Source organism: Nipponia nippon, unplaced genomic scaffold, assembly GCF_047370975.1.
Source record: "Nipponia nippon isolate SJK-2023a ecotype South Korea unplaced genomic scaffold, ASM4737097v1 scaffold_6, whole genome shotgun sequence".
Classification (NCBI taxonomy): domain Eukaryota; kingdom Metazoa; phylum Chordata; class Aves; order Pelecaniformes; family Threskiornithidae; genus Nipponia; species Nipponia nippon.
Window position 1 is genome coordinate 78452848 of NW_028262380.1, and position 27663 is coordinate 78480510.

Here is a 27663-nt window from a genome sequence, read left to right on the forward strand (position 1 = left end):
GCTTTGCATTTGAGAATTCTGAAGAAGGGCAGCGTTTTCTCATTGCGCACAATTTCAATGCACTTATTGTTCACTGTTACAAGGAATCGCCTCTAATTAGATAGCTAATCCCATCTGTTCCGCAGTCTTTCCATGCTGCCTGTTCATTTAGGTTTTTTTTTTTTTGTATTTTGTCTATTCCATCCACAAAATACCAGACTCTGGCTTTTAGGGGTGGCTTTTGAAGAACAGATTGGAAGGCAAGGAATACTTGTATTTTGCAGTCAACCAAAATGCTAGGCAAAACTGACTTCTCCCCACCCTCCCCAATTCATGGCAACTCCTCAAACTATTGCTGGAGCTCCCAAGAGTTCCTAAAATGGGCATGAGAGGACAGGGAAGAGATGAAACTGATGCCTTTCTCACTCAACCACGAAGTGGGCCAAGCCTGCCGAACCAAACCAGCCCACCAGAGAGGCCAGGCTATGCTCCCAATGGTGCCACTGTGGGACGCCAACAATGAACCCCACACATCAGAGCTTAGAGAGGGACCTGCACATCAGTGCGCTTCTCAACACATTTGTCATCCTTCCTGCCTCTCACACTCAGTACGATTAAATACGAGGTTGTGCAAAGCAAGACAGACAGAAAGGGAAGATTTGAGTCTGAATGCCTTTGGTTTTGTATTTGCTCTCTGTAGTCCCAAAGACTGACTATTCATCTTGTTCAGAGTCACATAAAGATACAGTAGGTTCTGCTGATGCTCATATAAATCCTCTCATTTTCAGTGCTAAAGGAGATAATTTCTCCCTTGCTGCAAGTCAATTAGCTTAATAACAGCTCTACTCACTGTAACTTGGGAGAGGTAAAAATTAGAGGAAAATAATACTTAGAACTGAATGCATATAAAGATTACAATTATTTTAAGATCAATCAGACTCAGGGCCTAAACCATTAACAGTCTTCCCTCTTGATCAGTACTGCTGTAAGCCATAGGAGAACACACAGCTGGCTACACATTAGTTTCTTTGTTGGGCTGTCAACCATTTGAAAGCTTTCACCAAATTCCTCTCCACAGGGCATTTTCCTTTTTTCTTTAGATCTGTAGACACATAGTACTTTGTAAGGAAGTGCACATAAGTGCATGTAATGCAATTACTGTATTCTGTTCTGTTTGTTTTTCCTCGGGGGCAGAAAAGGTATAGAAGATTTTCATGAATTGCTGTTTTCCCTTAAACATCCATCTTGTAGGATAGCAAAGATCCCGATCTGTATCTTCCATGGTTCAAAGGATATTTTAGGACTGGGTTATGTGTGCCTTCTACAAAGTTTAACTGAGACACCTTAACTTTTACTGATGCTACTGGAAAAGGAGAAGCATACAGTATTGTTTTAGACCATGATTCTCATTGAAGTTGCAGTCTTACATTAAGAAAAAATGGGTTTACTAGCTTACCTGGATTTATAGAATCAAAATATACCTTCCACATCCTCATTTGGAATAAACTTTAGGAATAAAACCTACAGAACTGGTAGAAAGCAGATGAGATATACTCCATTTCATATCGCTGATCTGCTTCATGAATTTTATTATTGAAACTTTGCACTTAGAAAAACAGTGAGCTTTTCCATATTAAAAAAATGAATAAAACTAGTAGGTCTGTCCTGTGTTTGGCCTGTTTATCTAGTGCAGCATGCTGTCTGCAGAAGCAGATGGCATCAGAGATATGTATGAGGAAAGTACAGGATCCTCTACAGCTGGGAGACGTGCGAAAAACAATCTTCTATGAAAGTCTTCCCTGCTTTCAAGGGTTACATAAAGCATGGAAGTTTATATGGAATCCATGCCTTACCAACTACTACAGGCACGAATATCCAACCAAATTTAAGTCTGTATTTCGAATATCGTTAAGTTCTTGATGTCAAAAACACTACCTTGGAGGAAGTTCCTGATACAATTCTCATAAAAATTCTCATCCTCATTTCATTGGGTATCCTCTGTTTTTTTGTTTCAGAATAGGCAACAGGAGTCCATTGTCTAGGTTCTTCATGCAATTTCATAGTTGTTTCTGTTTTTCGTATCTTTTCAAATGTATCAATCTTCATCATTTTGATTTCTCTTCAAATTGGAGTCTCAGTTCTGCATAGTCCTCTTCAGTCAACTGCTTCCAGTTTTGCACATAAGACTGAGTCTGCAGAGTGTTCTGGATGAACTTGTACCATGGATTTCCATAACTTCATTATACAACTCTCTGCATTATTTTCAACTCTATTCCTTCCACGGTGTGTCAATGCCTTAAAGAATAAGGAACATGGATATATATCTACGTATTATCCCACTGATAATAGGAGTGACAATGGGAAGGAAATGGGGAAGAATCCCACTGACTTCGCTGTGCAAAATGTGCAGGTCCACATGTTAAGATTATCGATTGGTGTACATTCCACGGAATCCAAATATACAAACTCACAGACAGGAACCTTTCTCTTCAGTTACTGGGATATAACATGCTGTTCACAATAATGCCTTTTTAAATTGGCTTAACTATAAGCAAGTTATTTCATAGAACAGTGATCTCATTTTCCTGTTGTCTGCGTAGCACAGAGTAAGCTAACACACCATTTGCGTCAACTTAGGTTGCTGGCCATGTAGCCTGAAGGAGAACAAGAGCTGTTCAACATGTTTGCCTCTTACTCCGTGGCCTCCATCAGCCCGGTGGGACAGGTGAGTGAATTTCAAGTGTTCATCTGACAATAGCTGCTCTAATAGCTCATCTCTAATAGCTGCTCTCATGGGAGAGCATGCGCATCATTAGAGAAAATGCTGCAATATGCAGTGCTGTCCTTAGCAGAATCCTGTTCCGGTCACAGTTTTTACTTTTCCTGGAAAGATGAAGGATGTATAGCCTTTATGTTTATGAATTACCGTAACATGTATAGCTGTTCACCAAGACAGTCAGACTCGTTATGTTCCTGTTAATGAATGAACAGTACTGTTATATATCAAATAAATAATTTGCAATATATAGCCTTAGTTACTCAGTTAATCAAATTTTGGTACTTAAATCCATTGCAACACATGTGCAAGCTAAAAGAAGCTCACTTGTAACTTAGGTCTCTGAAAACCTTATTATATCAGTGCTTTTTGAACTGTTCTGGTCTCAGTTCTTACTTAGCTTATTTTATTGTACATGTTCCATATCAACTGCCTACAGAAACAATGGCTATGGCACAGACAGGTAACAAGTACAAACCTATTTTCATAAAGCAGCAATACATATGTATGTTCCTAGTTGCAGATGAAGAAAAATACACAGTGACAGACAGAAATATTCAAATACTTTTTATAAAGGCGTGTTCAGTTTAGCTATGTTTAGTTTGGCTTGGTTCTTAGGTCTAATTACTTTCAGAGCAGTTCAGAAGTATTGATAGAGTCTTGTCAGTATTGACAGAGATTTACTAGCAAACCTGAGAAGAAATGATACAGTTGATGGCAGTGGCTATACCTACCCTCATCGTTATATATAGCTCAAAATCTAATTGCTCACTTTCTTCATCACTTACAAGATATATTTAGGGGACCAGTACAATTTCATCACAGGAGACATTTAAGAGAAATTTGTTTTATTAATCCAAGAACTTCAATGAATATTGCAGACACAGATGAATCTGAAGTCACTGAAGATTCTAACAAGTTTATCAGGAAAAATATTTGCTAAAATGTTTTAAAGTCAGGACAGTGCTAGGAAAAATAGTAACAATGCAAAATAATAAAACAAAGCCAGAGAGCTGTCTGACTGGGTAAGCTACTCATCACTAAAGACTTCTACAATGCATGTTTTCCTTGTGGCTTTGTTACAGAATTCCCTGGCTAAATTAGTGCAAGTCACACAACCTCCCTCCAAGTCAATTATTCAACCGATAATGTGGGGAAAATAATGCCAGTATACTACTAATACAGGCTTGCTGAAGGCTTCTTTTTTAATTTTTTTCCTTTCTGTAAAACATTTTGTGCAAGATCCTGATATAGTACGATCTCGCCTAAGGGCCGCTGAAGTCAGCAAGATCTTTTAACAGAAGACAGACATACAAAATATTACTGGAAAAGTAGACGGCGTGTTATATTACTACTTAGGCTCTTTTTCAGCTTGGTGGCACTTCAGCATTCTAGATGCCTTATGAACACAACGGGCATAGCTGTCAAGATCACTTTACAGCCACCATCATATCGCAATCGAACCAGCAGTGTGGGGATATAAATGCATACCACATAAAATACAGCTTGCCAACCACAAGATTAGCTACTCCAACAAACCAACTCCTAGTTCCCATATAAAGTATAACTAGCAGAGATCATTTGCAGAGCAGGATTTCCTGATGCTTTTCTTACCTGCAGGACTTCTGACTATACAATGCCCTGGGAACAGGGCAATAATGCTGGTTCTCATGTCAAAAGCTTACAGATGCACATATGGTCCTGTGTTTTTTTGTGGTTTATTCTGCAGATTGTGGTTGATCTAGCATACTATAAGGAAGCAGAGTTTCTCTTGCAAATAGCTACCATTACACAGCCAAACCGCAAAGAAATTTTGGGCTTTATTCCTAGGGGCATTTATTTCAGTGCAGGGCACTCAGTTTCTAAAGCCTCAGCCTAATCACTTACACCTCAGAAACTATATTTACTTACGATCAGTTATCCAAATTAAACCAGGAAATGTAATGAAGGCTTTTGTTAAGATTTACATTTAACTTACACCCACATTTTCCTTTTTTGGAAACAAAATATTTATGTGCTCATTGTTGAGAATATTTATTTAGCTGACACCGTAATGATTCCTAGGTAAGGCTTCTTCTTTGTCGTTTTACATCAGTGAAAAATAACATTTAGAAAGTGCCTCATAATGGAATTCTTGCTGAAAAGCTGTGTGTTTCACGTTAAGAAATCCCAGCAATTTTAAAGGAAACACAGGAAAGCTTATGAAATCCAAGAAGCCACTTCATAATTAGACAAACTCCTAAAGCTACTTAGTTTTCATTTTAATGCCTAATCTTTGCCCAACTCTGACTTGCAAATTATGGTATAAATACATGTAATACTTAAAAAACACAAAGGTGCAAACCCTAATCTTTAAATTGATCACATGCCAGGCTAATGCTTAGAACTTTAGAAACTGTTTATAAGCAGATATTTAAAACCAGACACGCATCATCTTTTCAAAGGCACTCCTTAAACAGATTGCAACAATTTGTCTTGGGCAAATTTTGGCCTAATACTCACTTACAGTTGTATTTAGAAAATAGTGCATTTAACTTCTATTCTTTTAGCCTGTATCGTATTGTGGATATCCTGTTTCTCAGAACTAGGTGATCATACAGTCTACATTGCAATGCATAAATCGAAGATCTAATTGTAATATATAAAAAGACATTACTGTACTCACATTCAAGGATGTTAGGCAGGCATGATCAAACTTCTATGATTAATACCAATCATCATGATTGTTTCACTGCTTATCTTGCCTTCCCCTCCATTCTCTTCATTCTTTTAATTTGAAAGGCTTATGCCTCGAGCAACCATATTAAATTTTGCTGTTTCCCTACTGTTGTAAGATGGTAAAATAGTTTTTTGCTAAGTTGTGGCTGTGTTTCAATATGGAATACAGTTTGTCCTGACTCAAAATGTTGTTACTATACATGTTTTCATCTAAGTTTCATTTGTTAAGCTAGTAACTCTTAGTTAAAATTCACATATTGCCGAAGCATTGCTATGGTACCCATACCCTCCATCCAAGGAATTTTCCAGATCTCACCTCTGTTAACATGCTGTGCCTGAAATGATATATATCATCAAAGTTACTGCCATCCTCTAGAAGGGAGACCAGATGTGTGCTGAGGGAGTGAAGGTGGTTTTTTTCCTATTTCTGCTATGTGAACATGAAAAAGGAGAACAAAACACGGTAACTGCTCTCAAAGAACCAAAACTATAGCCTGAAAGAATCTGAGGCTTGAAAAATAGACCTGCATATAAATTGCTGAAGTAGCTGACAGAAGCTTTTTTCCTTTGGACTTCCATTAAATTATGGAAGATTAAAATAGGGCACAAAAATATTTATGCTATTATTCCAAAGGATTTGAGTGGAAATATGTTTTGTCCCCTTTGGTATTCTGGAAAAATTAGTCCTAGCGATTACATTTGTATAAAACAGGTAAATTTTATTTATATGTTTCATTTGGACTTCAGATGAAAAACTCACCTAAAAGCTTGTCTAAAAGGCCAGTTTTGATGCAACTGACCTAATCCCATGCCATTTTGAAGTACTATACTGTTCTCTTCTGTCAGTATTCTGTAGTTTCATAGCCTCGTTTGTTGTTTATTCTTCCATTAGAGATAAACAAAAGGTTAAGCTGATGTATCAACTATGTGGCTCATTTACTTGGATCTTTTCTTTGAAGCTATTATGAATCAGCAACTGATAATTCTCAAAACAGATTTAAGCGCTAACACTCCTTACATTTAGTAACTTTTCCTTTAACTAATTTTTAAAAAACATTTCAAAATTACACTGTACTTACTGGATTGAGAACCACTGTGAAGAACAACTCTCCTCCTTGAATACTTTTGTCTAGTTCCTTTGGGCCTCCAGGATACTCTTTATAGAAAATTGTGTGGGTAAATAAGCCGCAAGTTTGCCTAGGAAGCACCTGAATTTATTTAAAAAAACAAACAAACAAAAAAAAAACAAACCAACAAGAGAAATTCACAAAACAAAAACGCTTGTGGTTTTAATGAGATAATAAATGCCAGATAAGTAACACATAACCGATCATGTTCCTTTATGATAATTGCTGGGTAGACTTGGCATCACAACTTTGCCAGAAGTCAATAATGATCTGGTTGAATTAATACGCTGGCAGATCAATAAATAGTGCCTACTGAAAGAAACAACATTTTTATTATCAGTGAAATCATAATGTCCAAAAATTCATCACATTTTGTTTGAAACTGGAGGTTGATCTCAATCACTAAGTTACAATTCAGCAACCTCCTCAAACTAATTTTGTCCATTACACCTGATCCTAACACTAAGTATTTGAAGTTTGGTCATCAAAGATTTCTAAAATTTTAAAGTAATTTGAAACACAATTTAAAATATTATCAGTCTATATTGTATTAATCAGTTCCACTTCTTATTTGAAAGATGGCTTTGTTGTAAATTAAAACTGGAATTTGAAAGTCAATTTGTTTTCTGGCTTAGGCATCACCACCAATAATAATTCCACACTGACACATGATGAATTTTGCCAATAATGCTCACGTTATAAGAAAGATTTGCTTCTCATTCAACAGTGCTGGTTTTATAAGACTAGTTGCAATAAAAAGTAGCATAAGCAAAAGCATGTATTTTTAAAAACATGCAAAGAACAAGCCTTTTGAATAGGAAGAACTAATAAATGCAGTTAGGTTTTCCAGTAGAACTTCAAAATATTTTCTGTCAACTTCAGAAAATAATTTGCTGGAGAGTATTTAAATTGTGTCTGTTTTTTATCAACAGCTGCGTATTGATGTTCACGTATAATTCTTAAACTGGGATTGTTCTCAAACATTTTAGTCCAATTTAGAAGATTTATTACATGATAGCTTAAGCTTTTAAAGCATACAAATCCCTTACTTGCCATAGACCGTGGTTCTGTAGATAAGCTTTGTTTCTCATCGTTTCATTTTTCAACATCTTTTTTGTAATGTACAGGATACTGCGACCACAGATTGTAAATTCCATGTTGTCAGAAAATGTATGGAATTTGTGTGTTTGCTATAAACTCGCATATACTTCTTAAAAACCTTTGGATTTCACTGATGAAATATGAGAATAACTCTTCACAGAGGCAGGGAATGAAGCTGTACTGGATGGGAAATGCTCTAGCAAATCTTACACAATGATTTTATTACTGTATGTATTCATCACTATAAGCCTGCAGATGTAAAACATTAATGCGTTTGCCCCGGAGAACTGAAAGCTTGAGACTCCCAGAACAGGTGGTTTTATACGACTGTTCTTGGAAATAGATTTTTGGCCCCAGTGTCCTTGTGTCAAATCTCATTATGTGTCTTCAACTGATATGTTTTTACAAAAAATTATGAAGGAGGTTTTTGGAGATTCTGAGAGTCAACCAGTCTTCCTCAAAGACTTCATGTCCCCTGAGCCTATCCACAAACCCATTATTTTACATGCAGCTATTGCTTTGAGAACGAACTGTAGCTCAAATCTGTATGGTGTCAATTTTTTTCTTGGACGTCTGGAGATCATTTTAGTTTGCTTCATCCAAAAATAGAACAAAACTTTTAAACATTACTATTTTTCTTAGAAAAGGGGTATCCATGGTAACTCGAGGACAATACCAGAATTCTGTTATAAGCTAAGTGGCGGTCTTGCGCTAAGGCACTTGACCCTCCAAAACCGCTTGCTGCAGCCAGAGGCATAACACAGTACATACACTAGGATCTTTCCCATTCACCGCTCTCCTACATGCTCCAGAAGAAAGTTACGCAGAACATACCATCAAGTATTTTGGAAAGTTGTTTTGAAACACTTCTCAGATAATAATGACAATATGTGAACCAGAAATAGCCTACGCCCCAGTGACCAGATGGTACTAGCATAACGCCTTCCACATCAGTTGTGTATAACCCCTTCTGGCAAATACTGCTGTCAGTGAACAACGCTGTGAATTATGCAATACAGAAAAATTGTGTGATTTGACTTGCGGCTGCCTCAACGGAGCAGTTTCATAGCCTGGAGGGTGGTGTGGTGTGTGTGTGTGTCTTCTTTCCCTTCACCCTTCCAAGCGTTTGTCCTGCATCCAGACTGACCACCTGGGCCCAAAGCCTAGCTGTGGGGTTAAGCCACAGTGCAAAGCACAGGTCACATTTCTGTATGGCAGGAAGCAAAATGAGGGCAACTGTGCAGCGTTCAAAAGAAGAAAAAAAGTATTTATGTACCAAGATCCACATTCTCAGATGGCATAAACTGGCAAAACTCTTTTGCAGTTAATGGTACTATGCAAATTTAAAACCTGCTAAAAATCTAACCCATAATATTCTGTTAAAAGATGCAAAGTTGACTTTTTCCTTGAGATCTCTGTACCAGTATTAACAGTAGGACTAGAACAGTTAACAGCCTGTTAACTGTTAACAGCGGGGTGCCTGGAGGCCACCTTCATCGGCAGTAACATCATCAGCGACAGAATGATTTTAATTAACAAGATACTGTCAAATATATCTTGCTACTTATGCGCAGCAATATGTGCTTCTCACAATGTGAACTTTCAGGATACCGTGCTTTTCCACTTAAAAATAAATTTTTCATAAAATGGTAGGCTGGTTGTAATATGAACATCATGAATACAACTCACCATGATATTTTTGTGGATGAAGCCTCGTCTGTACCTTGCAGGCTTCAGATGTGGGTATTCTTCTGTGCTGGTAACTCTGATATTCCAGACCTTTTTCCAGGCATCATAAAGTTGAACGTGTACTGGATAGACTCCAGAATGGTGTGGAGCCACAGCATAGCCCAGATCAGTTGGAATACCATGTTCCTAAAACATAACAGAACAATGACTGCTTTCAAAAATTTAAGAAACTTGATGCTTTGGCATTTCTCAAATCCTTTGTTTGTCAGAGATCAAGAACAGGTCTGAAATGCAAATAAGGGTGATATCAAAATAGGCTGCTATGTAAGGGAGATGGAAGGCAGCATGGTGAAGATGAAACGCAGGATTTTAATACAAGAGCCTTTTTAATAAGTATTTTTATGAGTATGTAGGGAAGAGTGAAATAGATGTATTTTACATTGATTTCTTCAATCTACATTAAAGAGCTGCACTCTTTTAAGTTCTTGCAAGGAATTTGCTCACAAACTAAGAATTCAGAGAGAAAATTACTGGCACATATTCAACACAACAGGTAGCATTTGGCAGCTCCAATGACAAAAGTGTGATTTTGCATGCCCCTACACAATTACTTGGATTGTCAGCTGAATTTCACAGAGAGTCACTGCACTTCCCCTCTAGTCCACTTGGAACATAAAACCAAATTCAGAAACCAGATTAAACATTTCAGTGTCATTTTAAAAAAGGAGAAAAGATAACCACTTGTAAAATTCTGAGGATAATAGGTACATCTTGTAGACTAACCCTTTTTGCAGTACATCTTCTATTTTTGCAGACTCCTGTCATTTATCTTGTTTACATCCTGACCTTGCTGGTATTACCTTCTCTTGACATTCAATATATTTTCTTTTCTGTTCCGGGTTTCCAACACACTCTAACAAGCTTTGACACCTTTTCTCCTTTCTTTCAGGTTACTTTTTCAAAGGAACAGTATACAGCAGATATTTCTTTGACAGTCTGATTAGCAGAATACACTGTCCATAAGACGTTGTTGTGTTGCAATGATTTAGGAAAACTGCCTTTGCACAACCTTTGATTTCTGTTTAAGAGTTTTTTTTATATTGTTTGTATTTGTGTGGTTATCTTCACCGTATCTTCTAATCATACTTTGTGTGCAAAGGTAAGAGTTGGTTGATACTTCGGTCTCTTCCTTTGAATAAACTAGTTACTAAGGAATATGAAAAACTCTGTAAGTCTTATCTCAAAGAAAAATGGGTGCGTGACCTTAGTAAAATCACCTTTCTTCATCTTTTCTGGAGGAGGACTGGACTACTGCAGGAAAGCTAATGAACTGAACTTAAAAATCTTAAATAGTCAGGATTCAACATTAGATGTATCTGTTATAATTTAAATATGACAATTTTACTAAGAGCTCAAAACAAAGCAAACTCACAAAAAGCAGCATTTACTTCTGCTCTGGAAGAACATGAGAAATAAGACTTTAAAGATGTGAAGCCTGCAAGGGACGAAAGCTGTTTTTTCTGCATAAAAGGGCTACTTTGAACCTAGTGTAATGGCGTGTGTACCAGACAGGTATGGTTTAATCACAGTTGAGAACCCTTATTTTTCTATATTTAAAAAACTGGTGAAATTGTTATTTCCCTTTAGCAATTTATGGCGCACAGAATGGGGCATAAGATTTCACCACCCTGAGGCTGGTGCGGCATTTGGAATTATTGTAAGGCCACACCGCTCCTGGGTAAGATCCAAACACGCCATCGGCAACCCTGCTACACCCAGGGAGTGCGTCATCTTCTGCTTTACAGCTGGGGCGTGCTATGTGTAATGCGCCAAAGTAGGAATGAGCAAGATCTGGCCTATTGGTTTTACTGCATGGGGAGATAAAGAATGGATATGCCATTAGTTACACAGCTTTACACTACTTAATTCCATCACCGATATTTCAATTCCTCTTCTTTTTATCTTTTCTAGTTCCCTTAAGCATGCATATATATCAGAAAGAGAAATCTTTACAGAACATGTAAGAAATTGCATTCTCTAATGTCCCATTTAATCTCCTTCATTCAGCTATAAACAAATGTCTCATTTTTAAGGGTTTTTCCCCTCAAGTTTTACAATATGCAGTAATAAATATGTTATTAAAATCTTTCATTCTAATTATGAGCCTATCATCTTCAATGTATCAGTGTCTCCATTATTTCTTAGTGACTGTAATTCCCAAGTTGAGCATTTCACACACAATATACACATTCAGTTTGATAATGCATGAGGCATCAGCAATTTCAGCCTCATACAAAAAAGCAGGATACTTATCTTCGTTATTAATTTAAATGCTTTAAGCAAATGAAACATGAGTAGCTTCATGCCTATATGTCTATACATAGCTTCAGACATGAAAAACATTTAATATAAGGTATCTGTAAGTATTACGAGTGTTGAAAGTAGTGAAAAAAATAGAAATTGATGAAGTTACCTAAAAGAGGGTTGAATATGAATTATTCTAATAACATACTTGAATGGTTACATACTGTAGACTAATCCCAGAGGATGTCTTAGGTCACAAAACAACTACAAGAACTAATCTAATTTCCATTGGAGCTTGTAACAATACACAGAATCACAAAAAAAAGGGGAATTTTGGATGCAGGACTTTTAAATTTTCCTGGTTCTAACTTCTACTGAAATGCTTTCTTTAACGGAAACAGTAAAATTGAGCTGGCCTGTACTCAGTACAACTACAGTTTACAGTAAACTTGGTAAAATCTTTGGTCAAAAGAAAGCATATACCTGGCTTAAAAGCGAAGTTTTCGAATACAAATTTTAACTGCTTGATATACTAGGTCTATACCTTCCCTCCTGCGCTCACTGACACACGACCATAAGCGCACTCTTTTTTGTTCTGGTATTTCAAATCCCCTTGCTCTTTCAAGGAACAAAGTCATTACCTGCTGGCGAAAGAGCAACCAGTGTATTTTGAAAAGGGAGAAGTAAAATTAGGCTGTTGGAAGAGTAGAGACACTTCAGCAAACAAGTTATGTTTGCTGAGATATTCTGATTTAACACTTCTTTATGTCTTTACATTGCTCTGTTTCTTCAGACAAATAGTAGGTACTTTGTATGGCAGTTTGGTTTGGTTTTATTGTATGAAATTAACTGTAGAGAAAAGGAAAGTCTGTTTCTCTAGTATCCTCAGACCTAAAGATACGCCTTTATTTTTTCTTATATTCTCATTGAAACATTTTTTTTCAGAGCTTTGCTGTGAATAAATAATTAGTAAAGGCAATGCTTTTCAAAACAAGCTTTATAAAGCTGATCCAAAGGGAATATATAAGATGTTAATAGGTACCACCACAGAAAACCATCTTTGAAAATGTGGCACACTTCATTAATCCTAACATGCAGTGTTTTCATAAAGTCATTTAACATCTTTTGACGGAGTATTTATTCTTTCAGAAAACTGGGTTTTTTCTAATCTAAACAATGGGTTATTTGGAAAAAATTTATTTAGGAAAATATTGAAACAGAATAATTTTTATCTATATTGACTTTCCAAGATAGGAACATATTAATTCTTCATTCTGAAAGAATTTTTCCATTAAAAATTGTTCATAAAGTAATGGGGGGGGGGAAATCAAACTTTCATTGAGAAGGATATCCAAACTATAGAGAAACAGAATTTTCATAGCACGAAAGAGAGTGATTGCAAAAAGCACTTTATCAAAACTTTGTTTTCAACTCATTGAGATTAAAACAAATTCTACAAGGACTGATTTTCCTACAAAATAGAAATAAAGGTTTCTGAATACCTAAATTCAATATAAAATGCAAAAATATAACTCACTAAGGCAAATTTTTTGTTGAGGATCATCTGCTCCACCAGTGACGACTCATTGTGGAAAAGATGAGGCTGCATGTGACTCCACATATGGGGAAACCACCAAAAGTCATCTACAGACCTCAACAACAGGTCATCGCCTTCATCTTCCTCCTCGGTGCCTGGGACGGGGAGAAAGAACATCTCTGAAGTAAAGTCTCTATTTTTATTACATTCTTACAAATGTCTGAAAATATAAGAAAGAAATTAGCATAATAAAATGTGACCATTTAAAGTACTGAGGATTTTAAATGTTTCCAAGCACATATTCCTTTTCCTGAATTAATTATAGCCAAGTAAAAGACTGAGCTCCATTTTCATGGCATCGTGAATGCATGGTACAACACTGTCCTCACATGCATTTGCTGTATCAGTAACATCCGTGGCTAAGGGATGGAACTGGAGAAATTGCCTACAAGACAGTTTAAAACAGAGTATAAATGAAAATGTTGACAACTCTTTTCTGGTATTCCTTATCCAAACTAAATTCACTCCCCAGTCAAACTTCATTTCCTTTCGTTACTTGTGGTACATGGAAGTACCTGCCTCTCCTCTTCTCTTCCTAATTCTCTCCCTGCCTCTTCTCTTCCTAATATGACAAGTAATACTGACCAACTGCACAGCGGAGCACAAGAAGAGTTACGCTCATCCCTCTGCTATGTAACATGCACAGCCACAAGCATAGTCAAGATCTGCACATCTTTCTTTGGTTTTGAATAAATCCGGTTTTGGTTTCCAGTCTCAGCTAACACGTCACTTCACTCCCCTCTTTTCATATTAACATTCTTCAACTATGACTTCTCTTGTGTTGTCTTTTGTCTCTCTCTTCCAGGCTCTGATGATGTCCTCTTTGGCATGCATGTCTTTTTCTTTCTCTTTCACAGTAGAGAGCACCTTCTTTCTTCTATATCACATCCTATTTAATACCTTATCTTTTATTTCTCCCTATTTCTACAGAGGTTTAAGTATAAAATTATTTTAATGGGCACTATATATTGCTATATCTCTACAATAGAGAATAAACTATCCAAAAGGATATACTGTGGTAGCTCAACAGATCTCTCAGTGAAGTCAATAGAAAATTTCATTTGATCCATGGAATTTACCACTCAACAACAGGGTGAAAGGAACTGAATTTTAATAAAAGGGGAGGAGGAATTCAATCTGTTCCACACTGGCACCTAATGCAGGCATCGCAGCTTACTAGAATTACAGGTGCCTCATCCAGCCCACCTAAAATTGCCACCTAAATTCTCGGTGTGCTCAGGAAAGCTGAAGAGAAAAATCCAGTTCACCTATTCTACGTGCCTCCCTCTCCCCATTTCCTGGGAGAGGTTCTGTAGTGAGCATCTGAGCTAGGTCAAATTGAATGAAATTATAAAGCAACAGTAAGAGATGTGTTTATTCCACCCTCAGGACTGATTTTACTGTTATCCAATGACACGCATGTAACACATATAACTCCTACAGAAAGCTGTCATCCCAAGCTTGGACTGCTTCTTGCAAAGTCTCCTCCTGGCCCTGTGACTCTGCCATTTCTGCATGTCCCAGCTTGCAGAAGGAGGAGGAACATTCCTCTTATTCAGAACACTTAATAGTCTGACAGGACACTTTTCTGAAGGGCTTAGTCTTTCTCTTAGAAATTACAGTCTGGCTCTCCTACTTCCACGTCATTGCTCTACTTATTGGACTATTATGCAAAGAATGAGCACCTTAATTTTTTTTTTTTTTTGAAGACAAATGTTGCTGCAAAGAGGTGTTTAGAGACTCTGTCTACATGGTTATTTCCAGACAGACTACAGCTCAAACAAAAGGTTAACCCAGTATAATAACTTTAGGAGAAAAATTTGAATCAGTAAATTGCACAAATGTATGTCCCAAAGCAACCTGGAAGAAAGAACAATTTGAATTTTTAGTTATCCTATTATGAAGAAAACACTTCTCTCTACTTAGAACCTTAGTCTCCATCATTCCTACTTTCCTCATACTACCATCAAAATGAAAATGATTTTAGTATTTCATTCTTACCTGTGTGATAAAACTTCCCTGAAAATCCCAGGTTGAAAGTAAAATTTGTGATCTGAGCTCTCAAAAGATTCTGAGTGTCAAGCAGGGCCTGAAAAAAAACAATCCACCATATAAACATACCTGTAGAAAACGACACCTGGCACAGAAATTTAATATAACAATATAATATTTTTACAGGTATATGTCTTTTCAATTGGTTTTGCTATTTAAAAACAACTCTTTATATATGACAAAGAAGTAACAGATATCTTCATTATCATGTAAAGATTAAAGACAGCATGCGAACTCCATCGTGTTCCTCATAAAGATGACCAGCTCTTAAATACTGTTTTACTCCCTGAATCATGAGCTAGGTAAACAAAGGCACACACCAGAGGAAAGACCTTCCACTGATTACTCAGTAAACCTGGGACACAGCCAGGAATGAAATTCAGATCTCTTGTGCCCCCGACCACTTCTCCGTTCACTGGGGTGAACAGCATCTATTAGAATTATGTTTCTCTAGATCAGATCAAGTACATACAGAACATTTTAGTCATGTTTCAAAATTACTGGCAATGAAAAAAAAAATCCAAAGACAGAAAGAAGCTAGATGAAGCCTATTCCACAAAGAACTTAAATCTAAATTCCCCCAAATTCTGACTCATTTCTCAGACAGTTAGCATACTGGCTGTCAGCATACATGTACTTGCACTAAATTAGTACAAACAAAAAAACAGCATGCAGGAAGAAAGGGGAAAGCTATTATTCATCAGATACAGCCTCACTCTTTGATTTCATTATGGTCTTCTGGATTTGTTACTCCCAAGATTGACGTAGTACTTTCAGGAGTTCTCTCCCAAACTCTTATGCTCTGCTGTTGTTCGCTCTTTCAGTTTTCCAGGTGTAAGAAAGAAACCTAGCTTTCCCATGCAAAACAAAACTTTGCAAAGCAAGAACGAAACATAAGAGCAAAAAGCCTCCTCTAGAACGAGACTTGGAGTGCACATTCCTCCAAATAGCCTGCCTTCAACTGAACACTTATAGTTGGCAATTTATGAACATATTGGACTCTCTGGAGGTTTGTGACGCTGCACACAGCACATCAAAAGTGTACAGCCAGCTACAGCACACACACTTGGAGACAGGCACTCATGCAGTACCTTTGAAAGAAAGGACAATATTTATACATCAAAAGTCGCCAAGAGTGTTCAAAGTAAATATACATTATAGCACAATGATTTTAATGAAGTGATTAAAAGCAATACTAGAAATTAGTAACTATAAGCATGTTACGAAAGGGAAATGTATTTAAAAGCACAAAAAGACTAAAATCACTGGAGATTTTCAAAGGTTTAAAGGTCTAGTAGGCTTCCCACTCTTGAAATTCAATGACAATTTGGTGCCCTGAAAAATACGAGCCAGTAATTTTAATTACAGTTTCTTTCGACATTTTCATCATATGAGTAATTTGTCTGCAATTATATTTTTAACCAGAATGCCAATGACAACAAAATGTTAACATGGAGTTCAAGTCCAGCTTTAGATATAGGCATGTGTAGTTGCAGTTCCTTAAAATATGACCCATTTTACAGATGGAGGCAATATCCATCTTCAGGTCTTTTCCAGGGCTCATCTGTATCAGTTCTAACAAAAGTACGATCTCCATCTGCAAACTCTGTCAAGCCCGTTTCCTTACACTATCATACCTACAACATTACAGTGACAAAATCAGGCAAAGGGTGACAATAGCAGGGGCTCCCCTGTGCACCAACCTCAAGAGAGACCCCAGGCAGCAGGCCCAGCGGAGCACCCATTCCCAGTAAGAGGTGGCCACACACCACAGCTGGCGCATCTGTCCCTGCTCTGTGCTCGCCTTTCCCAACACTCCCTTTCCAGAGCTCAGCATTTTCGCCTGGCCCCATTGAGAGACGGCAGCACTGCCCAAAGCGGGAACACAGCTGCTCTCCAGTCCTCTGCTACCCTGCATCTGAGGCCTCAGTGAGCTCGCTAAGCTTGCAGTTCTGGCTAGCTCAGGGAAGCTGGTGCTTGAGGGAGCTGATCTGCAGCAACAGGAGAGACAGCCATTTGTCCCTGTCCTGGGGCGTCGCAAAATTGAATTTTGCTGACACGGCTGATGAAACGTGAGTGGTTTCAAACCTGAGTCATCAGTAGTACTTGCCTTGTTCCCCATTTCAGCGGACCAGAACGTTATGCCTAAGCACGTTCATTAAATATCTATTAATCACAAAACTAAATCTGTGAAAGAACCGTCACTTTTCTGCCTCGTATTTCTTAAGGTCCTCTCAGATCTGGAAGTAACTTGCCTCTCCCACTGTCTTCTTCAGCAGTGTAGCTCCAGCAACAACAGTATAGGCAATTTCAAAGAGAAATACTAGGGCTGAGAGAGCTGGGGTTGTTCAGCCTGGAGAAGGTTCCGGGGAGACGTTACTGTGGTCTTTCAGTACTTAAAGGGGGCTTATAAGAAAGATGGGGACAAACTTTTTAGCAGGGCCTGCTGCGATAGGACAAGGGGTAATGGTTTTAAACTGAAAGAGGGTAGATTCAGACTAGGTATAAGGAAGAAATTTTTTACAATGAGGGTGGTGAAACACCGCAACAGGTTTCCCAGAGAGGTGGTAGATGCCCCATCCCTGGAAACATTCAAGGTCAGGTTGGAGGGGGCTCTGAGCAACCTGATCTAGTCAAAGATGTCCCTGCTCATTGCAGGGGGGTTGGACTAGATGACCTTTAGTGGTCCCTTCCAACCCAAAGCATTCTATGATTCTATGTTTCTGTAAGGTAAAGATCATCTTCTTTCACTGGAAAGCCTGAAAAAAGTCCTGTGAACAAGGGACTTTCCAAAGGAATGAGTAAAATGAAGCACAGAATGGAGATAATTGAAAACAAGCTCGAGACTTCTGAAGTGGAATATTAAGAGAAAAATCTTGCAGCGCTGTAATGAGGGCTTTTGCACAGGCTGAGAGTGCAAAGATCACCAAGGAGACTTCTCATTCTAATGAAAGGTAGCAAATCTGCAGAGGATTTATTATGAAAACCATCCTTGAGCTGCTGGGAACCTATTCAATGAAATAATTTTATCTTTGCACGGTCAAAAATGTAGGAGGCAAATGATACAGCTATACACTTCTTATGTTAACAGTACATATTGTGGAATGAAAGAGATCCTGAGTGCAGCTTGATAGCAAGGTGGCATGAATGGGCTGCACAGTTCTTTCCCTCCAAATTAAGTTAAGAACTGTGAGCATTTTTTGAACCGAAGGTCTTATCCTGTACCTTTCTAACACCTTCTCAGCTTGTCTAGTCTAGTCTCAGCATGATGGAAAAATAGAAGGGGAAAAACGAAGAGCAGCTGGAAATGCCAGAGAAACATGACCTGGAAGGAGTTCTTTGCTGTACAGCCCTGGCACACTGCAGCTACAGGGCTGGCAGGAGAGTCGCAAACCCAGGCTTTCAAATGGAAGAAGGGAGAAGGGTAGCAAAAAGCCCATGACATTTCTATGATAATGCAACATAGAGTTTACTTCTTCGCTGGGAATTAATTTTGCTATTGTAGTTGCCACCTTCTCGCCTCAATGACCACCTGGAGGCTGCATTTTATTTAGGCCAGCAGTCATGATAAGACGCTCCACGTAACACTCAAATAACACAAAACTCTAAAGGAAATCTGAAGTTCACCTTCTACAGAATGAACTTTGAAAGCGATGTCATTGTTTTTTTAGCTACATTACTCATTAAAATCAACAGGAGATCTTCTGCTAAAGCCTTGTGGTGGTGTTCGAAAATGTATCAGCTAATACCAACAGCGTACCTGCTCTGTCTGCAAAGAGGGAGGGCACAGACCTGCTGTGAACCACTTTTTGTACAGACAAGCTGAGATAACATTTGAGTTGTCATGCCTATGATTATTTTCTGGGTGACTTGACATTTTACTCATCTTTCAGGTTCTAAAAACAAAATGTTAAAACTCATGAAAAATATATAGTAGCAGATGGCAGGGCCTATTACTGTGAGTTTCTATCAGAAAGACAGAAAGAGAGAAAAGTAGGGGGACGAAAAGCCTGAAATTTCATTTCTAAACGGTGTTTTATATGCTGAAAGTAAGATGGTGATATTTTCTGTATATTTTATGATTGGTTTATGAACAGCCCCTCTGGGTATCTGTATGAGATGTTATATAAATACACTAGTACTGAAGATTATATTTTAAAAACTGTTTAGTAAAGCCTTCATAAGTTTATAAATAATCATTTGGTACATGTGTTATACTTCCACTGGTACTATAAGAAAAATAAATTGATGGCTACATAATCACTTTCATGTACAAAGCTACAATGGAATACTTTCTTTTCAACTTTTCCTAAGCTCACATACTAGGTTTAGGAAACTCCTTGAGCCAGAAATAAAATGTGAGAATTCAATACATGATGAAAGACCCCCTTCTTCACTAACAGTCCAAAATAATCTCAGAAAAAGGCCCTGTTACAACCCAAGGAACAGATGGAAGTTATCCCGACAGCAAAACAACAGAGTTCTTTTAATCCTTGCATCTGACAAGTTTCCAGTATAATGCAAGGAATATAAGAAATCACGTACGTTGTAAATAAAGCCAGATTCTCAGATGATTAATCAGCATCATCCCATTTAACTGATTTCTATTTCATTTCTGATGAAACATCTCAGCAAATGTAAGCTGCTGTAATTGCCAATGGGATCTCAACTGACTGAGAATTTAGGAGAAAATGGACTCTAAGATCACAAATGGAACAGAAGGAACCACGAGAATTGTTCTTTAATTGAATTAGTCACACAATGGAAATGTATGAAAATTCCTGCCTTTGCATAGATGGCCTCTTTCTTTCTTGACAACCATAATGTTTAGCTCTTTTTAACACTTTTCATTTGGAAATATCAGCTTTGTTTACAAAGGAAACAGTTTTATTTGATTTTTCTCATCTTACAGACAGGACAGACAGAGGCACAGACAGATGACATGGGCTGTCAAAAGCCCTTGCTCAAGTAAATCAGCAGTAAAGCCAGGGATAAAACCCCTATCACCAAACTTGCTTCCCATTTCCACAGCCAGGAAACCATCGTGCTTCCCATCCTCAAATATCTCTTTACATGATTTCACTTTATAGTCTATCACAGAGAAGTCACAAGTGTCAACTTGTCTTCGGTAAACAGACAATAGTAATTTCTTCAGCATCAACAAAAATACTCAGACCCAAACATCTTGACTGATCAAACAAATAAATCAGGAACGCTTTGTTGAACTCTGCTTCGCCAAAAAGGAACTATGACTTGTTTCTGTAACCATACCGACATATTTACAACTATTTTCCAACTCAAAAGCTGCTAAAGAACTTAGTCACTTGAAAAGCTAAATAGTTCAAAACACTGTTAATTTTACTTTTAATCACATGGATTTTAACTAAATTGGCAAGCAGATAGACACAGCCTCACAACGCTGCAGTGTTAATATCTTAATCTTCCAATCAGTACATGCTTTCATGTCAGTAACAGAAGCAAGAAAGGTCAGCTTCATAATTTTCCAAAAAGCCTACCACCTCCCCCTTTTTTTCAGGAAGCAGATCTCATCTCTCGATGCTTGCTTTACTATTTCATGTCTAACAATACTATCAAAGGAGCCATTAAATTCGGAATTACTTTGCTTTTGAGGAAAACTTCTAATGCCGTACTGGCTCTTTAATAAAGGCAAAGACCTTCTGAAAAGGTGAAACAAATTAATAGACAGTGTAATGTGAAAGCACACAAGTTAGGCACGTGAAGCCCCTTTAGGGGAGCTCTGACGCAGAAGTATCTTTAATTTTCTGTACCATAGTTCCTCTTTAGTTTAATCTCTGCGAGGGAGGGAAGAAACAGAACTGAAGCCATTTTAACTTCTGAGCGGAGTTCTTCATATAGGGGTTTAATGAGCTGTAACTGATGTGATGTCCTTTTACTTTGCACTTTTTGTGACACCATTTTGCCTTTCCTGAGCACATCCTTGCTCTGAGAAAAGAGTCCTGCAACTGAAGCTGCTGGCACAGGCATGCGCACACCACTTGTCTCCCTCGAACTTTCCCTTCTGCAGAACCTGACCTTTTCTGAAGTTTCTATCCACACTGCAAAATCATTTGCTTAAAAGTAAAAAAAAAACCAAACAAACCCCCAAAAAACCAAACAAGAGGGCTGAGGAGGAAATCAAAAAGAAAATTGATGAATGTAACACGTATGTGACTGAAGTTTGCATTTATGATGCATACAAAAAATATTATTTTTAGAGCTTTGTGCTTCTCTTGCGAGTTCAACAATCCGTATTTGGAATTTCCCAGATATATTTTGAGATTTGTTTTATCATGGTTTACATACCAGTCCCTAAGCTTAGAAGCACTAGCAAAGCATTTAACGTGAGAGGCAATCCGTGGCACAGAACAGAGGCCAGGCTACAAGCTGTGCCTGATTCTCAGTCCTAGGTTTGTCCTGGTACTGCTGAGGTCGATGGCAGAAAAGGGAGGCGGGGGGACACGCTGCCTAGGGAAGGGAGAGATGAGGGGCAGGGAGAAGCGGGGACCCCCAAGAAATATTGCAGCAGCAGCGTGGTAGGGGCCTGGAAGTGAGAAGCACCAAGATCGTGATGGCAGGCATTCAAGAAGCTGTGGCAGCCATCGGGGATGGGAAGGCAGTGGGCAAGAATCTGGGGTGCTTGGAGGCAGCATGGCAAGATGAAACAGAAGACAGCCTCAATGAAGGTCCGTCCCAAATGGCTGGGAATCATTATTTTATTAGACAGACTATTTTGCTTCTGAGGAAAAATGTTTCCCTCATGATAAATCACGCATTTTGGAACATCATTAAAATTCAATGTCTATTCTTTCTGGATTTCCAAGATTAGCATTTTGACACCTATTACCATAAACATTTAATCTATGCAGGAGAAAGAATAATTGCTTTGGGTATACTGGGTGTATCTGAAGAAATATTTTGAATACCCTTCAGACACAGGAAGAATGCTTAGATTTTCTTTGACTGTGCCCTCTCTTAACAAAGCTGACACTACAGAGAGGGCAAGAGAAGAAAACAAAGAAAATCTTCAGCTTTTTCTGCAAAATGTTTAGCTGGCAGAGACCATAAATTATAAATAGACCCTAAACTGTCTAAGTGGGGAAAGGACACTGCTCTACAGTTTGGTGGAAGCAAAGTGTCCAAGAGGAGATGATCTGGCAAAACCAGAAAGACTGATGAAACATGGACGGAAAAGCTAAACTGCTGACAATATATATCTTCAAGTTTATAGAAACGTCAGATTCCATGTGAACTGAAGACAGCTATTCCTGCTACTTCGTACAACAAAATTAAGAGGTGGGGGGAGGACCTGTTTATTAAGATACAGTAGCTTCAAGAAACAAATTACTCTTTCAATTAAAAACATGGATTTTGGTAAGTCTACCAAGTCCTTCAAAAGATGTAACAGTGCAAAAGTACCACATGCCATCAGGATGCCGATTTACAGAGGGCCATGTAACATGGTAGAATTTAAAACAGAAAATGTGTGCAAAAATTCCTTGGAGATGAAACAAAGTACCTGGTTTCAATTACTTAATTATTGTAGTTTACTGACAGCTAAATTCTACCTGCAGCAATTGTGTTTTTAAATTATCAAACAGGGATGCCTTGGAGCCCAACTCTTTAATGTGCAGAACAGGCAAAGCTCCCATTGATTGCTTGGGTTAATTTGGACTGTTTGCCAGATCCGAATGGATCCGAGTATCCTACCTGACTTCCTATAATACTAAGGCCCACGCTCACCAGTTTGAAGAAGCCAGTGTGGGTCTTTTCAATAAATTCAATAAGCACCATTAACTGGGTAACCCAGCTTCTCTTCAAAGTGTCAATAAGACGAGACATCAGGCTGCAGCCCAATTATGTGCATCTTGGTTTTTCAGTGTCCAGTGTAAGACACACTGGACCTGATTTTCAAAAAATTCAGGAGCCACAACTTTATTTTATGTGCACAGATGCTGTAACTAGGTATCTGAATTTAAGGTCCACTGAAGGACACTAAAAATATAAGTAGCTGCTTTGGAAAACATTGCCTCAAATGATTTCAATCAAAAGTTTTTTCATCAGAACACACTGTTTTAACATTACTGGGTCTTCCTTTGGAGGTTTTTTTTATATCACATACAATAACGATCTTGATGATGGTCCAATTATACATTTTCAAGTAATTAGGCTCTTTCATCCAGGTAAATAATTTGTACAATGAAGAGATTTAAGAAATATTTCTAGCTTCCTTCACCAGCTTCCCACTTCTTGGAGGCTGAGATAGCGGCTAATGAGAATAAGCTAATTATGGCAAGGTAAGTTGAAGGTTTTAAATACTTGGTGCCAATACTATTTAATAAAGTAAAGTAATGAGCATGCTGTTTTCAGGATTCTATATGAAACTCTGCATTATTAGCTCTTAATTAAACTGTACTTTGATGAAAGAGGTTACCATTACTAAACAGTTAACTGTAGAATAATGAGATCATTTAACAGAAATAAAATCCTCCATTTCTTTTAAAGGTCAAAAAAACCCCAGGCCAATTTAAATAGAACTAATAAACACCCTACTGCTGCATATGATATTTTTCCCCAGATTTTGGTCAGAAAGCATTCAACAGAAAACTTGTTGGTTCTTGCATTTTTGCCTAACACTTTATCTGCTTATGAAACACCAAGTATGAAGAGGTAAGTTGTCAAGAGTGTAACAGAATTCAAAGTAAAAACAAAGTGACTCTAAAATGCATTTAAAATCTCTTCATATTTATCCAGTTAAGTTCTTGTGATTTGGTGATTGTTGATGAGCCAGTACAGCGGGAAACTGAGGTTTGCTAGCCACAACGCAAGCATTCAGGCAGCTGGACTGCAAAGCCACACACACTCCCCACACAGCTGCCTCAGCTCCGAGCACGACAGGCCATCTCTCAGGGTGACAGCGCAGTTCAGATCCTCTTCCAGTTCACTTCTGGGCCACTTCGCTGTCCCTGCTTAGTCTGCCTTGTCTCCATTGCACCCCACCAGCAGTAGATAAACTGTAAGTGTTACGCTTCAAAAACTCAAGTTCAAACAATTACATGAGACGCAAAGCATTTATACCTCTGCACCCCCTCATTAGGCAACCCACACTTTTACAGCTTCAGATCTTGTTTGGCAGGATGCACAATCTTTTGTCCTAGAAGTTCAGACAATGGCATGGCGACTCCATCTAATGGTGCATATATCTTATAGTCATCCAGCTCAGAAAGAACAGAGGTTATTATCCAAGCTCCTAGTACCACATTCATTATCAATAGCACTTTTGCTTCTGATTTAATGCTTCCTCACGTACCAGCTCCAGCTTTCACTACAGCCAACATGCACAGCAAGCAGAGTTTGGCTGGAGGACAAGGGCTACTCTCCAAGCAAGACAGTCCTCTGCTGCACGGGCTGGCCACGAGCTTCTGCTGCAGCAAAGCCCGTGCTCCCTTACCCACCACACACTGCCTGGCTCTGCTGCTTAGGGCCCTTTTACCCCACTGCTGGCAACATGTGGCTCTGTACAGCCACTGAATGCTGAAAACATCCAGAAGGTTCAGCACTGGAAGAATTTCTAGGCCTAATCTCTCAGCAGCAGAGACCACGAAGGCTTCACCTGCACAAGAAGCTGCAGCTGGGCCACTGTGTTTGCTCCACTCTGATGAGTTTGTCAGTGGCCATTTACTCTGTCTAAAATACCAATGCTTTTAGAAATGCAATTTAGATTTCAGGTTTACCTTTACACCTCCGGCCCGCATATAAAACAAGAAATTTGTTCCATAAAACCTAGTTTCCTATAGCTTTGTTTCCCAAATTGCTATGCCCACAGTGCAATAGCCTGTACTCCCTTTGACACTGCTGCCGAGGACCTACCCTCTCCATTAGGTCTCCAAAGCATCTCCTTCCCTTCCTGCTCTGCCCCACACACCCTGTCTAGATGACAAAGGGACAGTATGTGCTACCACTAGCTCCAAGACACAGCACATGGATTAGCCAGGGGCAGGTCAAGGTGAAGGATAAACGCAGAGCTCACTCTGAAACCTCTGCTTCAGCGCAGGCACTGCTTTGCGTACATGCCTTACCCCAATGCTGAACTCCAGAACGCCAGCAGGTGTTTAACTGCCTTTGAGAACTGCCACTATCTGTCAGATTGTACTGAAACTGGACAGCAGGTTCAAACGTCATTAGATTGATCACAGAATAACAAAATGGTTTGAGTTGGAAGGGACCTTCAAAGGTCAGCTAGTCTAACCCCCTGTCACGGGCAGGAACACCTTTCACTAGGCCAGGTTGCTCAAAGCCCCATCCAACCCGGCCTTGAACACTTCCAATGATGGGGCACCCACAACTTCTCTGTGCAACCTGTTCCAGTGCCTTAGCACCCTCATCATAAAAAATTCCTTCCTTATGTCCAATCTAAATCTACCCTCTTGCAGCTGAATTGCTGGACTGACAAAGGCAAACAGGGACATGAAAAATACCCGATTTCTTTAGGAAACGGAAGTAAAAATGGGGTGTCAGTGTTGTATACATCAAACTCCAACAGTCTGTGAATATGGCCTACCGAAAAAACTTCAGTCTTACTTTTTTCTTCAATGTCAGTATTCTCTGGACCTCAATGCCTGAGCCTGGATAAACCAAGACTCACCTGTCCCCTTAAGCCCGGAAGCCTGCGCTTCCTGCTCAGCAGAATTTTAAATGAACAAGACCACAAAGTTTTGTCTACATCATTACATAGATGATCACAGCTCAATAGTGGGTAGTATATTCATCCAGAGGACACAAAATTCAAAGCATTCACATTTATACAATATTTTTCCAGCATTTAGAAAGCGATCACTGAGTAACAGTGGCTACAATTACAATATAAATCTGTTACGTGATCACAGAAGACTCAAGTCCACAGACCAAGGTGTAAGAAGCTGCTATTCAGGTAGCTTGAAAGAAATACTGGACACTACAAGCTATGTCTAAAATGTTGGTACAATCAAAGAGAAACACTTTGGAGTTTGTTCACTTCTTAGTTTAAACTTTTTCCCTCCCCTAGTAAGACTAAAGCTTCTAGACAAGCACAATATTTGTGTTAATGCTTAGTTTTACATCTCAGGGACCAAATAAAGTGCAAATAAATGAAGACTCAAACTCTAATTTATATAAAACCCATGACAGAGCCAGTTGCTCTCCCTGTTTAGTAAAGCACAAGAGCTACCACATCACTGGCATGTTAAATAAACTGACTACTCCGCGGGCTGGGCAACACAGTGATGACACAATCCATTCACAAATGTTTCTTAGTCTTTTTTTCCTCCCCTTCTAATAGAGCCAAAAAGATTTCCGTGCTTCGCTTAATACTGTATCTGATTAAAAATACCTATCTACTTTCGTCCCTATGCTTGGAGTAAGCTGAAGCATACTGAAAGGTCTTTTTCTCTCCACCTTTATTGACAGAAAAAAAATCTTTGACCAAAAAGATTTTCATTTTCTCTTTCTGCCTGAAAGCTCCATGTCAGAAACAGCTGGGAATTCAGTCTTCAGCTTGCTCACGAGCTAAGGGTCACAAATATTTATTTTTTTCCTTCTCTTTATGAGTGGTTCTGAAGTTGCTGAATGAAATTCCCATGCTACATCAGCATCAGTATCAAAGAAATGACAGAAAAAGAGAAAGCAAGCAAGACAAGCTTGCATAAAACAACAGATATAACTCTTTTCTCAAATCATATTTTTTATGATTATAGGTGGTCAACACAGAAAAGACATGATAAGAACTTACCTCAAGTTAATAAAGATTTGGACAGTTTCATTGACTCCTATGTAGTACCTAGTCTAAGGGATATAATTCAGCAGAAAAAAACCCCAAGACTTTGGTGAACCATGGGACATTAATAGGAGAAACACAGGGGGATGATTTTGTTAGAAGCATTAATACACACCTCTCCTCTTTTTGCACGAGTGTTTGCATTTCTAGAAGACAAGATTAGGGAAACTAGATCTACATAGATAAATATCCCAGCTGGCCAGATGCTACACTTGCAGACTCAAAACGACACACAGGAATCCAAACTGAGCTCTGCATTTGATTATACTGTAAGAGATTGAGAATACATCTTAGTACAAACTCCCTGCCAATATTATATTCCTTCCAGTAGCATATTTCATACCCTTTTGCCAAATCTGATTTTTCAAGACTTACATAATCCTTTTACTTTCTTTTGGATAATAGCGTCTCTTCTGCCACTTCTATTGGCTATTCAGCCTACACTTACATATCTCTGTGCCTTACATTAAATATTTTTAGCCATCGTCAC

At 38.5% G+C, this 27663-nt stretch overlaps 1 protein-coding gene across 2 annotated transcripts in view; it reads right to left on the minus strand.

The window, feature by feature from the left end:
- LOC104019134 (N-deacetylase and N-sulfotransferase 3) overlaps window positions 1–27663 on the minus strand; it is a 355872-nt gene that overhangs the window by 25513 nt on the left and 302696 nt on the right. For both annotated transcript variants that reach the window (XM_009472364.2, XM_087737226.1), the window contains 4 exons: window positions 15293–15380; window positions 13232–13386; window positions 9391–9576; window positions 6553–6681 (listed from right to left, as the gene is read on the minus strand). In XM_009472364.2, the coding sequence (XP_009470639.1) occupies window positions 6553–6681; window positions 9391–9576; window positions 13232–13386; window positions 15293–15380 (558 nt within the window). The remainder of the gene's footprint in view (window positions 1–6552; window positions 6682–9390; window positions 9577–13231; window positions 13387–15292; window positions 15381–27663) is intronic.